General features: G+C 39.8%; 1 protein-coding gene across 1 annotated transcript in view; it reads left to right on the top strand.

Annotated features, from left to right (window-relative positions):
- Positions 1–18,720, top strand: part of LOC139687637 (UDP-glucuronosyltransferase 2C1-like) — a 52,317-nt gene that overhangs the window by 13,770 nt on the left and 19,827 nt on the right. The window contains exon 2 of the mRNA XM_071584878.1: positions 930–1,170. Coding sequence (XP_071440979.1) covers positions 937–1,170 — 234 coding nt within the window. The 5' untranslated portion in view covers positions 930–936. The remainder of the gene's footprint in view (positions 1–929; positions 1,171–18,720) is intronic.

The raw sequence follows: 18,720 nt of genomic DNA, 5'->3' as shown, positions 1-18,720 counted from the left end.
ATTCGGATAAGGGAATTTTCAATCACGTGGTGGAAAATGAAGGTCGGGGAACAATTAACATCCAACTTAGAAGGACTACTAGAAGCGATGTGATATTTCTCAGCCAAAGCAAACAATCTGCCGTAAAGCGTACAACTTTCCGCCTTCAACTGTTTACGCCCTGAATTAGTGCCTAGATCAAACAGATGAATGAATTTTCCCAGATATACTCGATCCCTCTCCCAAGAAGAATATATTATTACAGCTAATATATCCAATCGTGGTATGCCACACCTACAGTTATTACGTCATTTCATATAGTTGTTTCAATAACTTAGGGTCACGCTCATAGTTTCAAGACTTCGACAAATTCCAAGAATGAATAACTCAGGGTATTCCAGCATAGGGGAACTGAAGCCAAATCCCACGTGAAACATTTCAGTTTTCATTGGAAAATATTAAATTTTCAACCCTTCTACGTTTCTGTCTCGGATAAAACGTACAACAAGGGCGCCAAAATGTAGGTGGGAGGAGTATATGCAAACTAGGGTTACCGAAATGTAATGGAACACCAGATGATGGGTGTTAACCGAAACTATAATTAAAGACCAGGATATGGACACGGAACCCTGAGTTCCGTAGCCGAACCATAAACGAACTGAGTGCCCCATTACGTGAAAATTATACGCAATAGGTTTCGATGCTTGATCATTGCCAATGAGAGGGAGTATGCGAGGGAGCTTCAAGGACCTTGCTGTGAGGAAAGGGTTCCTCAAATTTTGCAGCAACCCTTTCCCATTTCCTCCGTGCTGACTCCCAAATACTCTAGCAGCAACTGTTCAATGCGTGCGGCAGATCGCATTGCGGCCCCAGCCCCCTGCGTGACCCCGAAGTCCACCAACCGCCGGTGACCTCCCGCCTGACCACCCCTCCTTGGCGTCCCCTTGCAGATACAAGATGCCGGTCGCCGACCCTGCGGCGGAGGGCGCCTTACTTCGACGCCGCCCACCCCTGCACCTCCTCCTCCTCCTGCTGCTCCTCCTCGGGTGCGGCGAGTCGCTGGACGTCCTGGTGCTGCACCCGCTGCACGGCGCCAGCCACGAGGCTCAGCTGCGCACCCTGGCGGGGGAGCTGCTCGCGAGGGGTCACCACGTGACCACTGTGCGGTTCCAGGCGGCGCGGGACGCCAAGGTAAGAGTGGCCGCACCCCTCAGTAGATATATAATAAGGTTCCTGCGCCAGGAAGTTAATTGTTTAAACAAAAGAGAATCGTTATTTAATAGTTTAAACAAAAGCGCAACGAAAAGGTGGCGTTGGTGTCGAAGTGAGAATTCAATTTTTAAACAAGAGAAGGTCTGAAGCGTTCAGAAGGTTAGTCATTTGTTTAAACAATATGGAAGCGTTATTTGTTTAAACAAAAGTGCAACAGGTGGCGTTCGAAGTGGCGTTTCAATTTTTAAACAAGAGAAGAACTGTGATTCGTGTGTGGTCGGGGAGGGTTGGGGGGGTCGGGGGGGATTGGGGACGTGAAACTTGAATATTAAAAGGCGATATTCAATGACTGGAAAAGTAGAGTACGCTCGTGATAAGGGTTTCCGGCAGTCAGAAAATATTTTTTATTCACGTTACCGTGTTGGAAAAAAATAAGTACGCTCGTGATAGCGGTTTCCGGCAGCGAGGAAATATTTTTTATTCACGTTACCGTGTTGGAAAAAAATAAGTACGCTCGTGATAACGGTTTCCGGCAGTCAGAAAATATTTTTTATTCACGTTGCCGTGTTGAAAAAAATAATTTTTCTTTAAGAGTACGAGAAGATTCACGCAAGCGTCTATATATATTTACGATCTGTCATAGCGTTATTTAATCGTTATTAACAAAAAGCACGTCGTTTCGATGCATCAGGTGAAACTCAATGAAACTCAGAGCGTGAGGACATATTCAATTTATTGAAAATTATTCAGTAACATTGTCAAATACATGGTTAAATTTCTATACATAAATACATATGACCAAATGGCTTGTTAATTTTCCAACCAATTCATTAAAAGTTACTCATCATCTTCAACAATATTGTCAAAATACATGTGTCACAATATTATCAAATAGATGGTTAAATTTCCAATTACTTAATTAAGTCACTTGTCCTCATCCCAAATATTATATTCATTACCCGGTGGGCCAGTTGTAACAGTGTACTCATCTTTTAATGGTAAAGAGAGACGACACCTACGACACTCATTAATAGACCTCCATTTTAAAGGTGGATAATCAGCGCATATATCACAGACTTGCGCATGATGGAGGTCGCCGTTAGATTTAATAAGCTCATGAGTATTAACAATTAAACAATTAACAATGGCTAGAGGGGCTACACTCAAAAAAGAAAAGCAAGTCTTACATAGAGTTCCAAATCTCAATCCCTCGAGGTCAGGATACACTCTCCGTAATTTTCTCCGTAAGAAATTGGCATGAACACGATAAAGCTTATATCTTACGCATGAATACAACGGTTAAGATGAATTCATGGTGTTACAAATCTTCCGGGACGTACACTTGTCAACCCACACAAACACTTAGAACTGTGACGAGGTGGAGTCGCAATCAATTGAATCCACTGAACCGATGGATAAGTTGTCGCTATCAAATTCTTCGTCACTCGAGTCACAGTCTGGAAGTACTGTTAGCTCAGCAAACTTAACACTGCTCGGGATTGATCTTACGCACCTCTGACAGTCTATAGCAGGTTGAACATCGAAGTGTGGTTCGTTCTTACAGAGTTCACACTCAATGTAAGGACGAATGCTATTGTTACGTTGTAATTCGTGTATATGAACCATATATATATATATATGGAACATTCAAATTACGGAAGCAGTTACGGCACACACACACGAGTCGAGAAGTAATTATTCGTAAGGCTTTTCGTATGAATCGTCCGTGAACGTTGAACAGAGTATATCTTACGCATGCATACATTATAGCTTGTGAAGTCATTCTGTGATAACTTAAAAATGCGCTCGTGTGAGGTTGAGTGTCGAAAGTTCCGTTCACACGTGTCAAGTGATATCAATGGTAATTATCTCTTGCTTCAGACGTTGCTATGAGGATGGATGAGCTGCATAATTAAAATTTTAATTAACTCATGCAGACGCTGGAATGATAACCTGTGGGAGCTGCATAGTTAAAATTTCAATTAACACAGATAGCCTAGCGAATTTCAATTACGGTGCGGATGTGGGGACTTGTGTGGTAGATAAATGATTAGTCAATTTAAATTAACGTAGGATGGAGTAAACATATTATTATTCGTTGGAATTTTAATTGTCTCACAGGATGTTGTGTTTTAGTAAACAGATTATTATTCATTGGAATTTTAATTATCTCCCAGGATGTTGCGTTTCAGTAATAACTGTGAGGAAGCGATTGGGTAACCATTGAATTTGCTGATATAAATAGGAGCACTAAGGGTCATAAGTTGTCATTATTGAAAAAGCAAGGACGAGGAGACGTGCTTGAGGGACGGAGAACGAGCTTGAGACTACAACATAAACGAATTCGAGACGTGCTTGAGAGAGACGAAGAACTAGCTTGAGACTACAACATAAACGAACAAACACAACCGCTTGAGTGAGAGTAAGTATATTCACTTTCGAATTAGAAATATGCATTTATCATAACTAATTGAAATTGGGTCTTGAAATATTTATTAATTTTTCCCCTATTTTATTTGCTAGATGGATTCCGTGAAGGAAATGCTCCTCCATATGCAGAGGGAGGCTGAATATTTGACAAAGGAGGATTTGACCGAGGGTAATGAATACACCTTTGAAAAGTTAGAGGTTGTAACAACCAGGTACATACTTTGCAGGCTAGTGTGATGTATGGTGGGATGCTAAGAAAGATATATCTCCCCAAGTATTTCAAATTAACGCATGATGATAAAGTCAGGTTTAATGCGAATGCTTGGGAAGAAAAATTGTCAGTCATTAAAAAAAATAATTTGTTGAAAATAAAATAGTATTAAACTTACCTCGATGTATTATTTCAAAGATCCCCATCCATAAACGTCCTTATATCCATAACGGAAGCGCCCCTTCCTCAAAACTTTCTCCGCACGAGTCCCTCCCCTCCCGATCCCTCTCGGACGAGCGGAAGCGTCCCTTCCCTCTCAGAGTAAGAGAACTCTCTCGTGATAACACCAAGAGCCTCCAAAGCAGTAAGACGTGTATAAAGTGAAAAGCTCTCGTGAAAAAATACCAGTAAAATTTGAGTGATCATGGAGGATTTTGTTCTTTGTGAAACATGTTATGTGTACTATAGACCCCGGTACCTAGCCGCTCATGAGATTTCCCAAGTGCATCTTAGACATGCTCTTCGTGGCCAGCAATCTGGAGGAGGTGGAGGACCATCAATAGTACAATTGGAGTCAGCTGTCCGTGACCGATTGAAAACCTTTTGGGTGAGTCCTGGATTGGGAGTGTATACAGACTTGGTTAGTTTCTTGGATCAGATAAAAAATGTATTGATTGATAAAATTCGGAACTCTTTGCAATATACAGCCCTAAAAATTAACATAATGGTAAAGGCTATATTCCAGAAAGATGAAGAGCGACAGGAGCGATGTTTTAAAACAAAAAATGTTAGGGTTTTTGAAGCGGATGATATTGGTCAAATTTCGGAAGAATTATTCCCAAAAAATTTGAAAGAGAAATCTGAAAGTTCATCGAGAGGTTCTGGGTGGTCTCTTGCTGAAATCTTAGGGTTAGAATTGAGAATAAATCGATATAAACCTGTAAGAGGGTCATCTTTCATTAAGGTTCCACATAAAATAATGTGCACGCATAGTGTAATTAACGTTCAGAACAGTGACAAATTTTGCTTTAAGTATGCGATTTGGTCAAAATATGTGGAAAATCATCCAGAACGAGTTCGTAAATATAACACGCTAGAATTTCAAAATGGCTACGATTGGGATTGTATCGATTATCCAGTAGATATTCGTAAAATTCCCATATTTGAAAGAAGGAATAAGATTTCCATTAACGTATTCGGATTAGATGAAAAAAATAATGTGTATCCCATTAAAGTTGTGGCAGATGAACTAAATGATCATTTTGATCTTCTATACATCGTTGAGGGTGAGAATTCTCATTATTGCTGGATCAAAAATTTTGATAAATTGGTACAAATTGGCTTGTTTCAAGCATTCCAGTTCGAGTGAATCCCTCGAAAGACATAAAATTGATTGCAAGCTGAATTCACCCTCTAGAATAATTCTACCGGAAGGAAATGATGCTTATTTAAAATTCAAAAATTTTTCACATAAAATCAGACTTCCTTACGTGGCATATGCGGACTTTGAATGTGTTCTACCAAAAGTTTCCAGCTGTTTTCCACAGGATGATCATTCATATACTCAAAAGCGCCAGCAACATGAAGTTATGTCCTTTTGTCTGCTTATGGTTTCAAGCACTGGTGAATTTTTTGAGCCTATTCTCTATAGGGGTAAAAACGCTGTTGAAGTATTTCTCGAAAAACTTAAAGAAATGTCGCTTTTTGTGCAAGGAGTATACAAAAACAGTAAACCCCTAATGAAAATGAGTGATGAGGAAATTAATGCTTTTGAAAAAGCTACTATTTGTCATATTTGTGGATATTCACTGGGCGAAGATAGAGTGAGAGATCATTGTCACTTGTCAGGCAAGTTCAGGGGGGCTGCTCACTATGCGTGCAATGTAAACTTTAAAAATCCAAAATTTTTACCAGTGTTCATCCATAATCTGTCTAATTATGACGCACACCTCATTGTACCGCACCTAGGATGTGATTCTATGAAAATTACATGTATCCCAAATACTGAGGAAAAGTATATCTCTTTCTCGAAAAACGTCGATTCAAATTTCTCATATCGGTTCCTTGATAGTTTTAGATTTTTGAGCACGTCACTATCTAGATTAGTCGATATTCTTCCTAAGGATAAATTCAAGCAAACGACCCACATTTTTAAAGAAAAACTGAGAGAATCACGCGAAAGGGAGTATTTCCATACGAGTATGTAGATTCATGGGAAAAATTAAACGAGAGCAACCTTCCATCAAAAGAATGCTTTTATAGTACTCTAACAGAGGGTAATATTACAGACGATGATTATTCGTTCGCTAAAACTGTGTGGTCCGAATTTGAGTGCAAGACGTTGGGTGACTATTCAGACTTGTATTTGAAAACAGATGTACTGATACTGGCAGACGTGTTTGAGAATTTTAGAGATGTTTGCATGTTGATGTATGAACTCGATCCCGCGTGGTATTTCACCCTTCCAGGACTCTCCTTTGACGCCATGCTTAAATATACAGGGGTCACACTAGAGCTGCTAACGGACTATGATATGATTCTAATGATGGAAAAAGGAATACGGGGAGGTATCAGTCAGTGCACAAAGCGTTACGCTGAGGCAAACAATAAGTACACGGAAGATTTTAATCCTTCATATGAGTCAACATTTATTGTTTATGTTGATTTTAATAATTTATATGCATCAGGGTTATCAGCCCCCCTTCCCATTGGTGGTTTTCGATGGGTAGACCCACTTGACGTCACCGTAATCCCAGACGATTCTCCCAAGGGATATGTATTGGAGGTGGATCTAGAATATCCTAAAGAACTCCATGATTTTCATTCAGACCTACAGTTTTGTGCAGAAAAGAAAATTCCACCGAATGGTAGGTACCCTAAATTATTAACTACACTGTACGACAAAGAACGATACGTCATACATTACAGATCGTTAAAACAGGCGTTAGCAGCAGGTCTTAAATTGAAAAAGATACATAGAATAATTGAATTTGATCAATCCCCTTGGATGAAGCCATATATTGACATTAATTCAAAGAAATGGAGACTTGCAACGACCGAGTTTGATCGGGACCTATTCAAACTATTTAACAATAGTGTCTTTGGTAAAACAATACTGAATGTACGGAATTATAAAGATATAGAATTGGTAAATAGAGAAAAACGATTAGATAAATTAATCTGCAGTTCATTTTTTCTCGATAGAACTATTTTTGCAGAAAATCTAGTGGCTGTTCATAAAAGGTATAGCAGTATAAAAATGAATAAACCTTTGTACATAGGACAGGCAGTTCTTGATATTTCGAAAGTGCTTATGTATGATTTTTTTATAGTCATATTAAAGTAAACTATAATAATAACGATGTAAAATTGTTATATATGGATACAGATAGCTATATTCTAGAGCTGAAAACTAAGGATTTTTATTCTGATATTCAAAAGAGCATTTCGCTATACGATACATCCAATTACCCCCCAAACCACCCGTGTTATTCGAAAATAAATGAAAAAGTGATCGGGAAGATGAAGGATGAGTGTGGAGGTAAGATAAATACTTATTTTGTAGGGCTCAGAAGTAAACTGTATTCTTATCGTTTGCAGGGTCAATATGAGGGAAAACGTGCCAAGGGAGTTAAAAAGGCTACCGTAGATAGATCGATCACATTCAATGATTACGTTACTTGTTTGCGTGAAAATGCTCCAGCCTTCAGAAAAATGTCACTGATTAGATCACAGAAACATCAGTTGTGTACAGTTGAAATAAATAAAACAGCTTTGAGCTCTAATGATGATAAGAGGTACATATGTGATGATGGAGTGAATACCATTGCTTGGGGTCATGACAAACTTTTAAGGAAGAGAAGCTATGATGATGCATTTGATGGTGATTGATTTATTAGAGTAGTAATCTCTTTAAATTTACATGAAGGAAAGAAAAGGAACTTAAAAGGAGTTAGCTCCTGTAAAGGTCACAATGTGGACTCTCGCGTTAATTTTGACGACTTTATATTATCTAATTAGGGGTGATATAGACATGTGCGTCGCAGAATATTTACATCAATATGCTACCTGGACGTAAGTGAAAACGAAATACGAAATATATCAGAGGAGAGCTTTGAGAAATCTCTCAAGCTATTCCAGGAATATTACAATTTGACAGCAAATGGGATAGTGAATGAGGAGACATTGAATTTGACAAAAGCTCCCCGCTGCGGCGTGGAGGATGACATTAGCTTCACTGTTTCTCACCACAAGTGGGGTAAGAATGACATTACTTGGCATTACCCATTGGCTACTGCAGCACACGTGAAGTTGGCAGAAGCGGCTTTTGATGCGTGGAGTGATGTGACTAATTTAATATTCAGACACGACACTGATAGACCTGATATAACAATAGTGAATGCCATGGATAAGCATAGGTATTATGCTAAGAGGGGTATATGCCCTTTTCCTTTAGACGGACATGGTAAAATCTTGGCCCACGCTGAATTACCAACCGTTGAGAGCCACCCATTAGAGATACATATCGATCAATCTGAAAACTGGTACTTGAAGAAGGATATGAATCACTCGATTGAATTTGCTAATTTATACAAGGTGCTGCTTCGCGAAATTGGACATAGTTTAGGAATTTCCCATTCTAGAGACAAGGAAGCTATTATGTATTCGATTTATTCACACGAAGCGTCATTGTCGTTAAAGGAAGATGACATACTGGCGATACAAAGCTTGTATGGGAAACCGGAAAATGATAGGAATCGTGAAAGGAAAGAGCCTGCTGGGGATGAAGGTGGTGAAGAAGGGAAGGAAGAAACTTCTTTATGCGCCGTTAAGGAAATTGATAACCTGCTTATAATTGATCACATCATGTATGTATTCAGTGGTAGACTATTTTGGATGATAGATTTGATAAATTTGAATGAAGAGTTGCCAAAAGCTCAAGTTATCACTGATTGGCTTCCTTTTCTCCCATCAGATATTTAAAAAATTGATGCTATACTACCGCAGACCGTCGGGTGAAATTGTTATTTTCATACAACATCGAATTTACATGTTCCATTATGAAAACTTAGCACTTATTCAGGGCTTTCCGAAAAGGTTAGAAGATGTGCGCCTCCCTCGTAGTGCAATTATTCAAGGGGCTTTAAATACATACTCTGGCAGAACTTATTTGTTTTACAGCGATGTTTTCGTCGTAGAAATGGATGAGTGTAGCTTCGAGCCAAAGGAGTTTAAATATTTGAGCACAAATTTCCCACCCATACCTGCGAATATCAGTTCAGCCTTTAGGTATACGAATGGATTCATATACTTTTTCAAAGGAGACAATTACTATGAATATAGTGAATTCAATAAGACACTACGAAACGCAGGTCCAAGTAGTCTATCACTCTTCGGAATTCAATGCACAAAGGAATCAACTCTATCAAATGTAGTCGATGAGTTAAAAGGCATCGTCGCGAAGTTGGAAGGTAATGTATAAACTCAGTGGGTCACTCTTAATTGTAACTAGTGATGTATCCGACGTTGCTGTGGAAGCATCCATTTACATGTATTTGCGCTGGTCCATCATGTTGTGGAAAAACAACATTCGTAATAAGATTTCTAGAGAATTTAAAGGAAATGGTTGATGGAAAAATCGAAAAAACAATATGGTGTTGCAATCGTCAAAGCAAACCTGATAAGGAGCTGAAAGGTGTGGAGTTTCAATACGAAGTGCCAAAGTTTGATAATCCACGAAAGATATCAACCCTTTACGTAATAGACGATTTAATGCACGACTGTTATAACAAGGGAGTCAGCGAGCTCTTCACACGTGGTTCACATCATTCAAATATATCCGTCATCCTTATTACTCAAAATGTTTTTTACCAAAGTCCTCAGGCTCGTAATATTTCCCTCAACGCTAAATATATAATATTTTTCAAAAATCCACGAGATAGGTCACAGTTTCGGTTTCTTGCAGTACAGGTTTATCCGGAGCATCCCAGTGAACTGCTGAGGGTTTATAAAGACGTGACTGCTGAACCGTATAGTTACTTAGCCCTCGACCTCTCACAAGATACGGACGATCGAGTGCGTTTCAGGACACAAATATTTCCGGGAGAAGTAACTTCCGTGTTTGTTCCAACGTATGTAAAAAATTATGAAGAGATTGAAGCGGCACAGACATCTAATCAGGCTATTAAAAACTGCCAATCCAAAGTTGCGAAAATCAATTATTGAGTCTGTAAACGAGGATGGAATAAAAGCTGTTTGCGAGTGCTGTCTAAATACAATAAATGGGAATCACAAAATAAGTGGACTAGTGAAGAAAAGGTTGACCCCCTATAAAGAAACTCTTCGTAAATTGAGCTGTTCTAACGTATCCATCAAGAAAAAGCGTCAATTATTGAAACAGAAGGGAGGTTTTTTACCAGTCCTTTTGGGATCTCTTTTGAGTAGTGTCCTTGGTAACCTGATAGGATGAGCTTAAAAAGAATGTTCCTTATCGAACCGCAAACGCTTAAAAAACAGCGATTGAGGCGAGATGTATCAAGATTAGACGTGGGAATGCAAAACGTGCTTAGTACGAAAATGGATGATTCGGAAAAATGGCACCACTACCGTAGGGTTTTAGATTCGTATTTAGGAGCTGTAAACAGCATGAATGACCCCATTTCTATAACATATGTAGACGAAGATAGGAAAAATTTGGAAGGGAACAAGAAGAGAGGGAGTGTCAAGACGTCAACACACGGTAGGAATCTTTTGAAAGCTGAACGTAAGATTGGTAAATCATGGACAAAAATGTTAAAACGACGAGCTGGAAATATGGAAAGAGTTCTGGACGATTTCGCGAAAACAGCCAAGTTGGAAGAGGAAGAGGAATTTCGTCCGATCACACCCATCAAAGACCGTCTAAGAAAAGTGAAAAGAGCTCCGCGTTGGAAGAAGCTAGATTGAGTTCTATATATTATGACCCCGTGAACCCCGCTAGCTATTCCACTGTTGATAGACTTTGGAATGGTGTTGGAAGGGAAATAAGCAAAAGACGTGTGAGGGAATGGCTTGAAAGACAGAATACTTACACGTTACATAAACAAGCACGCAAGACGTTCCCCAGAAATAGATATACTCCTGAATATATAGATGAGACGTGGCAGTGTGACCTTAACGATATGCGAAAGTTGAAAAAATACAATAATGGATATGCATACCTTCTCACAGTGATTGATTTGTTTTCCAAATATGCATGGGCAATCCCCCTCAAAAGTAAGACTGCCGAAAATGTGATCAACGCTTTTCGAACAATATTAACCGATAGAAAACCTAACAAAATTCAGAGTGACAAGGGGAGTGAATTCTCTAATGTGAAGTTTAAACGTTTCCTTAGTGATAAGAGAATTAAACATTATACAACGAACAACCCAGATATCAAGGCTGCAATAGTTGAACGCTTCAATCACACACTCAAGGGTCGTATGTATAAATATTTTACCTACTTTAACACTTTGAACTATGTTGATGTGCTACCGAAACTATTGAAAGGATATAACGATGGTGTACATTCAAGTATAGGTGTACCTCCGAGTAAAGTGAATGATAAGAACGCATTCAAGGTCGCGCGTCGTTTAGTGAGGAGTATTCGGAAACGGCCCAAATTCTCCATCGGTGATTTTGTACGCATATCAAAAGAGAGGACACCATTCAAAAAGGGTTACGAGCAAAATTTTTCCCGAGAGATCTTTAAAGTTTGGAAAGTTGATAGAACGCCAATTCCAACCTATAAATTAGAGGATCTGAATGGAGAACGGATAGAGGGATCTTTTTACGCTGAAGAACTCTCGAAGACATCAGTCGGTTTGGATACAGAATATCAAATTGAAAATATTTTAAAACGAAGAGGGAAGGGTAAAAACCTGGAATACTTTGTTAAATGGACAGGGTACGGTGATAATTTTAACACTTGGATCAGAGCCAGCAGCGTGAAAAGATTATGACGACCGAAGATTTTTTCCTATTTCTTTTGAGCGATAGCTCTGGAAAATATTTCCCCGATAATACAATCGCAAATTTTCGAGTGAAATTACCCCAGCGCATAGCCACTGAGGATTCATGGAAAGTAGTCTTAGCTGAAATTTATTTTCCCAAACTTGACCTTCCTGTGGACCCCCCGGAAGATAAACCTGTGGAAGAATCACAAGTCAAAGTGGAACCGGAAGAAAAACAACCTCCCACAAGGCTCAAACTTGAAGCTCCTCCGTGCCCCGTCGTTGAGGTTGAAGTAACAGATGGTGTAGTCATTAGTTTGAAAGCTCGAACGTATAGTCTAACAGATTTGCTGAGAACAATTAATAGAACAATACCATCTGAACAAAAATGGTATTACATTACCAAGCTACACAATTGGTTTCAAAATAAACTCTCTCTCGAGTCTGGGAGTATACCATTAATTAAACGCTCCTCGATAAAATGTACCTATACGTTCATAGATATAGGGGGTGTTAAAATACCACTATCGTTTACTAGATACACCCTTGATGAACTTCTCAGTACGATCAGAGTAGATATTAACACCGAATTTGCGAGGGCTGAATTTGACATACAATTCATGCGGACCTTTGCGGAACTCAGTATCCCCCCAGATGGGAGTCGTAAACGAAAACAGAGTTCAGAAATGGAGGCAGTTATACCCGAGGAACCTGAGCGTCTGACGAGCCAGGTGTTTGTCTACCTAGACGTGTTAGCACCGCAAATGGTTGGAGATGTCATGTCGAAGTGTTTGCGTGTAGTCATGGGCGATCGCGGAAACCACCAAATATTCACTTCGCCGTATTATATGCATCTTGATAAAAAGGACTTTGACACTGTTGAATTTAAATTGTTGAATAAGATGGGTGAACTGTATCCATTTACTGATAGCATAAACCCTTCAACTATCGTTTTACATTTTATAAGGCAATAAATACACATGCTGAGTAATCGTGTTTCAGTTATCGATAGGATGTTGTCGGACGTAGATCGATATAAGCGATACTTTACACAGGTTGGTGGTGGGGATATTGGTCCTGTGTATCGATCGAGTCATTATAGACAAAAAGGTAGAGGCTTGGGGAATTTTTTCAGAGGACTATGGAAAGTAGTAAAGCCATTAGTCACAGGAGGAATCAAGGCTGTGGGGAGAGAGGCTAGGGATACGGGTATAAGAGTGTTATCAGATATCAGTGCTGGGACACCAATCAAGGAAGCCTTTCAATCAAGATCGATGGAGGCGGTAGAGAATTTGAAAAGGAAAGCAGAAGATAAGATAAGTAGGATGGCCGGAGCAGGTTTGCGTGCTCCAAAGCGAACTAGAATAAAATATAAAAGTACTAAAATAAAAAAGACTCAAGCAGGTGGTGGTCGAAAAAAGAAACAGTGTGGAAATTTGCGCAAGAATAAAAAGAAGAAGAATGATTATGCAAGGAAACTCCGAAAACGTGTTAGGGATGTATTTGGATAAATACACCATGATTGCTTATTTTGGATAAATACGTTGTAACTGCTAACAATAGGTTTATTGAAAGGTTTGCAGTCAAAGTGATAACATCATGGAAGACAGAGAGTACATTCCAGATTGTTTAGACATATTTCAACGTCCTAGTCTGCAATCGAGTGTGCTAGGATGTACAGTCGTGCCCTATAGACCTATTGCATCTATTGACAACGCCACAGAATTAAGATTCGCGATTAAAGATAGCGGTGACCGGTACAGAGATTTGAATGGTATCGTTTTGAATATTAAAGCAAAGCTGTGCAAAAGCAACGGTGCAGATTATAAATCGACTGACGTAGATCAACCTGGAGTGGTTAATAATCTTTTGCATTCATTGTTTGAGCAGTGTCATGTATATTTCAATGGAAGTCGAATTACTTCCTCGGACAATTACCATTATAGATCCTACATAGAAAACTTGTTAAATTATGGTACAGATGCTTCACGCACCCATCTCGAGTGTGACGGATGGGTATTGGATACTGGAAGGGATTTGGATGCCCAAACAGCTGATAACTCAGGATTTGAAAAGAGAAAGGGGTGGTTTGCTAATAGTAATGTTGTTGAATTGGAGGGGAAACTCCACGTTGATTTATTCAATCAACCACGCTATCTCATAAATGGTGTTGACGTAGACGTCGTTCTGACCTTGGCAAACCCATCGTTTTATATTAAAGAAAAGGAAAATGGTAATTCAATTCTTAAAATTATTCAGGCCACGCTATTCGTTCCACACTATGAAATCAATCCTTCAGTTTTACTTTCTCACGAACAACTGTTACGACAGTATGATGCCGTATACCCATACAAGCGCACAGAGGTAAAAACATTTACAGTGCCATCCAACGTGACCATGATCAATAATGAGAACTTAATTGTAGGTCAAATTCCCACCAATTTATTAATACTTATGGTTGATGATGACGCTTTTCAGGGTAAAAAGGTAAAAAACCCGTTTAGCTTTAAGCATTATTCGATGCATTATTGTTGCATTCACGTGAACGGCTCTCCAAACCCCGTGGGGGGATTGGAAATGAATTTCCATAGCGATAGTAATAATTATGCATCACGTGCCTACCGTCAGCTTTATTCAGCTCTGGGTGCACACCACAGTGATTGGGGTAATCAAATCTCATTGAACATGTTCAAACACGGCTACACCGTGTTAGCCTGGGATCTAACTCCTGATAGAAGCGGAGAAGAAAGTCACGTCTCCAAACCGATAGCGGGTAATGTGAGATTTGAAGCTAAATTTAAAAATCCTCTGCCTAATGCCGTAACTATAATTACATATGCCGAGTACAATTCCGAAATCACGATCGATTTTAATAGGATTGCTTCCGTTGATAGAGTCAAGTAGCAATCAAGATGCAGACTGATGATATCGAAGATGTTTTAACGCGGGATTCCCGAACTAGACGCCAATTTAGAGGGGGTTTTCCATCCGATCAACTTCCTAGTCGCGCAGCTCGAGGAATTTACAAAATTAATTTTGACCCTTCATATAAGCCAGGGACCCATTGGATTGCTTTGTACGTGTCTGGAAATCGAGCCGAATATTTCGACTCCTATGGTCTTCCTCCATTGATTGAGGATATAATTATCTTTCTGGAACCTTTCACCGTGATTTCGAATAAAGTAAGATTACAAAATTACAAATCAGATCTTTGTGGGGAGTATTGCTGTCTGTATACACTCTTCAAGTCCATTACTCACCAACCTATTTCCCTTTTCCCATCCCTATTTCATCGCAAACCTAGTCTTAACGACTGTATTCTTGCAAAGTACTTCCTCCGAGAGTTTGGTCGGCATGGAAGAAAAAGATGTCACCCCATGTCTCAGAAGTGCTGTGCTCTGCTTGACCGCGGCCGCCTTAATTTAGATTGAGATAAGAGGAGCATCCGGCAGTTGGCTTCCGAAGCCTCAACGTTCCACATGGATGAGATAAACGAGGCGATACGCGCGTGCGCTGCCTTGTATGGGGAGGTTAACCTATTGAGTGAAAAACATATTAAAAATCTACCCGTGGCGTTTTTGGAAGTGTTTCGCCCCCGGCAAGTGCACCTTTTGTTAATTAGACAACTCGGAAAATGTGACAATGAGTACAGACTATGTTATGAACATTATAACAAGGGGGGCTCTTGCATTGATGGCCCCCCGCCCATGAAAAAGGATTGCTCTGGCTGTCTACAGATATATAAGTCGAATTGAAAGCAGCATGCTCATCAGTTGAGAATGCAGAAGCCTGAGGTGAAGAAGAGGAGGAGGAGCTCTTCCATCAATCCACCATCATTGCACCCCTTGCTACGAAAATCGCTAAAGCTGGGAAAGACCAAGAACGTGTTCATCGGCTGGTTGGTTGAAAGTGGTCCTCCGTGTGTTAAGATCACATCTTCAAGTAAAACTGTTACACTCAACGTCGAGCAGTGGACCAGCCTAGAAAACTACGCAGCATCCGTCACGGACTATTTTGAAACATTAGTGATTCCTTCATACGTGGATTCATCCGTCCAATTTGTAAAGTATTTTGGAAAGCCTCACGTAAATTTGGGAGGTAAAAATACTCGCGTAACCTTTAACGCTTGCGATTGGAAGATATTATCAAACTCCTTTGAGCTGATAGATTCGGCCCTTGATTTGGCCACCCAATCGGCTAATTTGGTGGTCAGTCATTTGAACGGTATTAATCAAGCGTTGAAAGATTCGGGCATCGAGGTGTGCATCACTTTCGGTGACGAACAGTCCAACGTCTTGAAGGTTAGATTCCCACATAATGTCCAACCGCTCTAAATTTTCACTTTTTTCAGCCATGGAGAAAGTACTAATTTTAGACTTTCAAGCATTGTTGCTGAAAAAAATTGGTATGACAAACAAATTCATTGTCAGGGAACTAGCCATTGAGGCTTTGGAACATGACCGGCGTAAGTCGTGGGTGTTCCAACTTCCCCCTGACTTGGATGATAACAGTGAAAATAAGTGGGCAGAAACCAACCACCATGGAATACCCGCTGATGCGGGAGATATTCCATATGATCAACTGCAAAAAATCCTTGAAGAAAATACTAGGGCATATGACCATCTATTTGCCAAGGGAATGGAAAAATGTAACTTCCTTTCGCAAGTTTTGCATCGCAATGTACATGAACTTGAAAAATTTCTTGAGGCACCCGCTTTGAAGTCCCTTCACCCATTAAAGTACAAGCAACCATTCAAGGGGCAGTGCACATTAGCATGCCATGAGACGGATAAGTTCACGTGTGCTGTGAAAAACTGTTCAAAATTGAAAAAATGGATTCTGGATAATGTCCCTCCATACAAACTCTTGTTAAAACTTGAAGCTGAGAAAGAATACAGTGAAGAAGAACAGGAGGGATGATTAGTGAAGGAATTGGTTATTTAACAATGTATTTGACAATGTTGCTGATTGTCAATAAATTGAATTTGGAAATTTAACCATGTATTTGACAATGTTGCTGAATGATTGTCAATAAATTGAATTTGGAAATTTAACCATGTATTTGACAATGTTACTGAATGATTTTCAATAAATTGAATGTCTTCACGCTCTGAGTTTCATTGAGTTTCACCTGATGCCTCGAAACGACGTGCTTTTTGTTAATAACAATTAAATAACGCTATGAATGTTTAAAAATATAATATTTATTCACGATTACCCAAAATGGCGTGTTTCAAGAACGGCATGCTTTTTGTTTATAACAATTAAACAACACTATTACTTTGTTTTTTTTACCCCGGCCCCTTCCCTCTTCCCTCCCCTCAGAACTTTAGCGCTCGCGGCGGGGCGTCTTGGGACTTGTTTGGAACGATCCAATTTGTTTTTTTTTACCAGGCCCCTCCCCTCTTCCCTCTCCTCCGAACTTTAGCGCTCGCGGCGGGGCGTCTTGGGACTTGTTTGGAACGATCCCCTTCATTTATATCCAGTAAGCTGAGCAGTAAGGACCTATGGACGGTGATAGCGCTTTGTATGCCGTTTGCTCCATACATGGGGGCTCGATTCCCCTCTGAAAGGAGCTTGAAGAGCATATTCAAATAATAAAAGAAACAGGTGACAAGATATTTGAGGAAATTTTAGAAAAGGCCAAGAATAATCCTGATCACACTGCTATGGAAAACATTTGTTTGCAATACGAATGGCATTATGAATGCAACGTTTTCCCGAAAGTTGCGGATGATGCATTAAAGCCGTTAATAATTGATAGGTTGAAATATCTTAATAACGAAAAATTCGATTATCATTTATCGAGATATGGTTTCATTGATTGCTAGAATATATATGAAAGGAGGACTATTTGATAGGAAAAAAAAGTCCTTTTCAGGACTCAATAATTACAGAACGAATATAAAGAGACGCTTGCGTGAATCTTCTCGTACTCTTAAAGAAAAATTTTTTTTTCAACACGGCAACGTGAATAAAAAATATTTCCTCGCTGCCGGAAACCGCTATCACGAGCGTACTTATTTTTTTCCAACACGGTAACGTGAATAAAAAATATTTTCTGACTGCCGGAAACCGTTATCACGAGCGTACTCTACTTTTCCAGTCATTGAATATCGCCTTTTAATATTCAAGTTTCACGTCCCCAATCCCCCCCGACCCCCCCAACCCTCCCCGACCACACACGAATCACAGTTCTTCTCTTGTTTAAAAATTGAAACGCCACTTCGAACGCCACCTGTTGCACTTTTGTTTAAACAAATAACGCTTCCATATTGTTTAAACAAATGACTAACCTTCTGAACGCTTCAGACCTTCTCTTGTTTAAAAATTGAATTCTCACTTCGACACCAACGCCACCTTTTCGTTGCGCTTTTGTTTAAACTATTAAATAACGATTCTCTTTTGTTTAAACAATTAACTTCCTGGCGCAGGAACCTTATTATATATCTACTCCCCTCTCACACACTACCACCGAAATGTTCATTGACTGCCCGAACGGGCAAGTAGAAACCGTCCCGGTGAGTGAAGTATCACCTTTACCGGTCATTCTACATAAGAAACGCATGGCATTGAAAGAAAGAAACATGGCTGAAGTGGAAGTGTGGTTTGCGAGAAGGAGAAACTTAAAATTAAGAATAAAATATGACATCGTAACCTAACAAGAAAGGTAATCCGACAAGGAACGGCCTTTTCGAACAAGTACAAATAAAAACGTCAGCAACAGCACTGCCCACCAGCGCACTCTGAGCATGCGCAGAGCGGGACAAAAAGAAGCTAGGAGCGCCCATTTCTCACAGCGGAAAATCACGCTTGGGCAAGGGGAAGAGGATGGTGACAAGACCGTGAAGCGGATAAAATAAAACCAAAACAACATGGAGGGCCGAGGAAGAGACCCGTCGAGCAGTGAAGTGG

Source organism: Hetaerina americana, unplaced genomic scaffold (genome assembly GCF_022747635.1).
Source record: "Hetaerina americana unplaced genomic scaffold, ioHetAmer1.1.p SCAF_2, whole genome shotgun sequence".
NCBI lineage: Eukaryota > Metazoa > Arthropoda > Insecta > Odonata > Calopterygidae > Hetaerina > Hetaerina americana.
The sequence above is the reverse complement of the archived record's forward strand: the minus strand, read 5'-3'. Positions and strand labels throughout refer to the sequence as shown.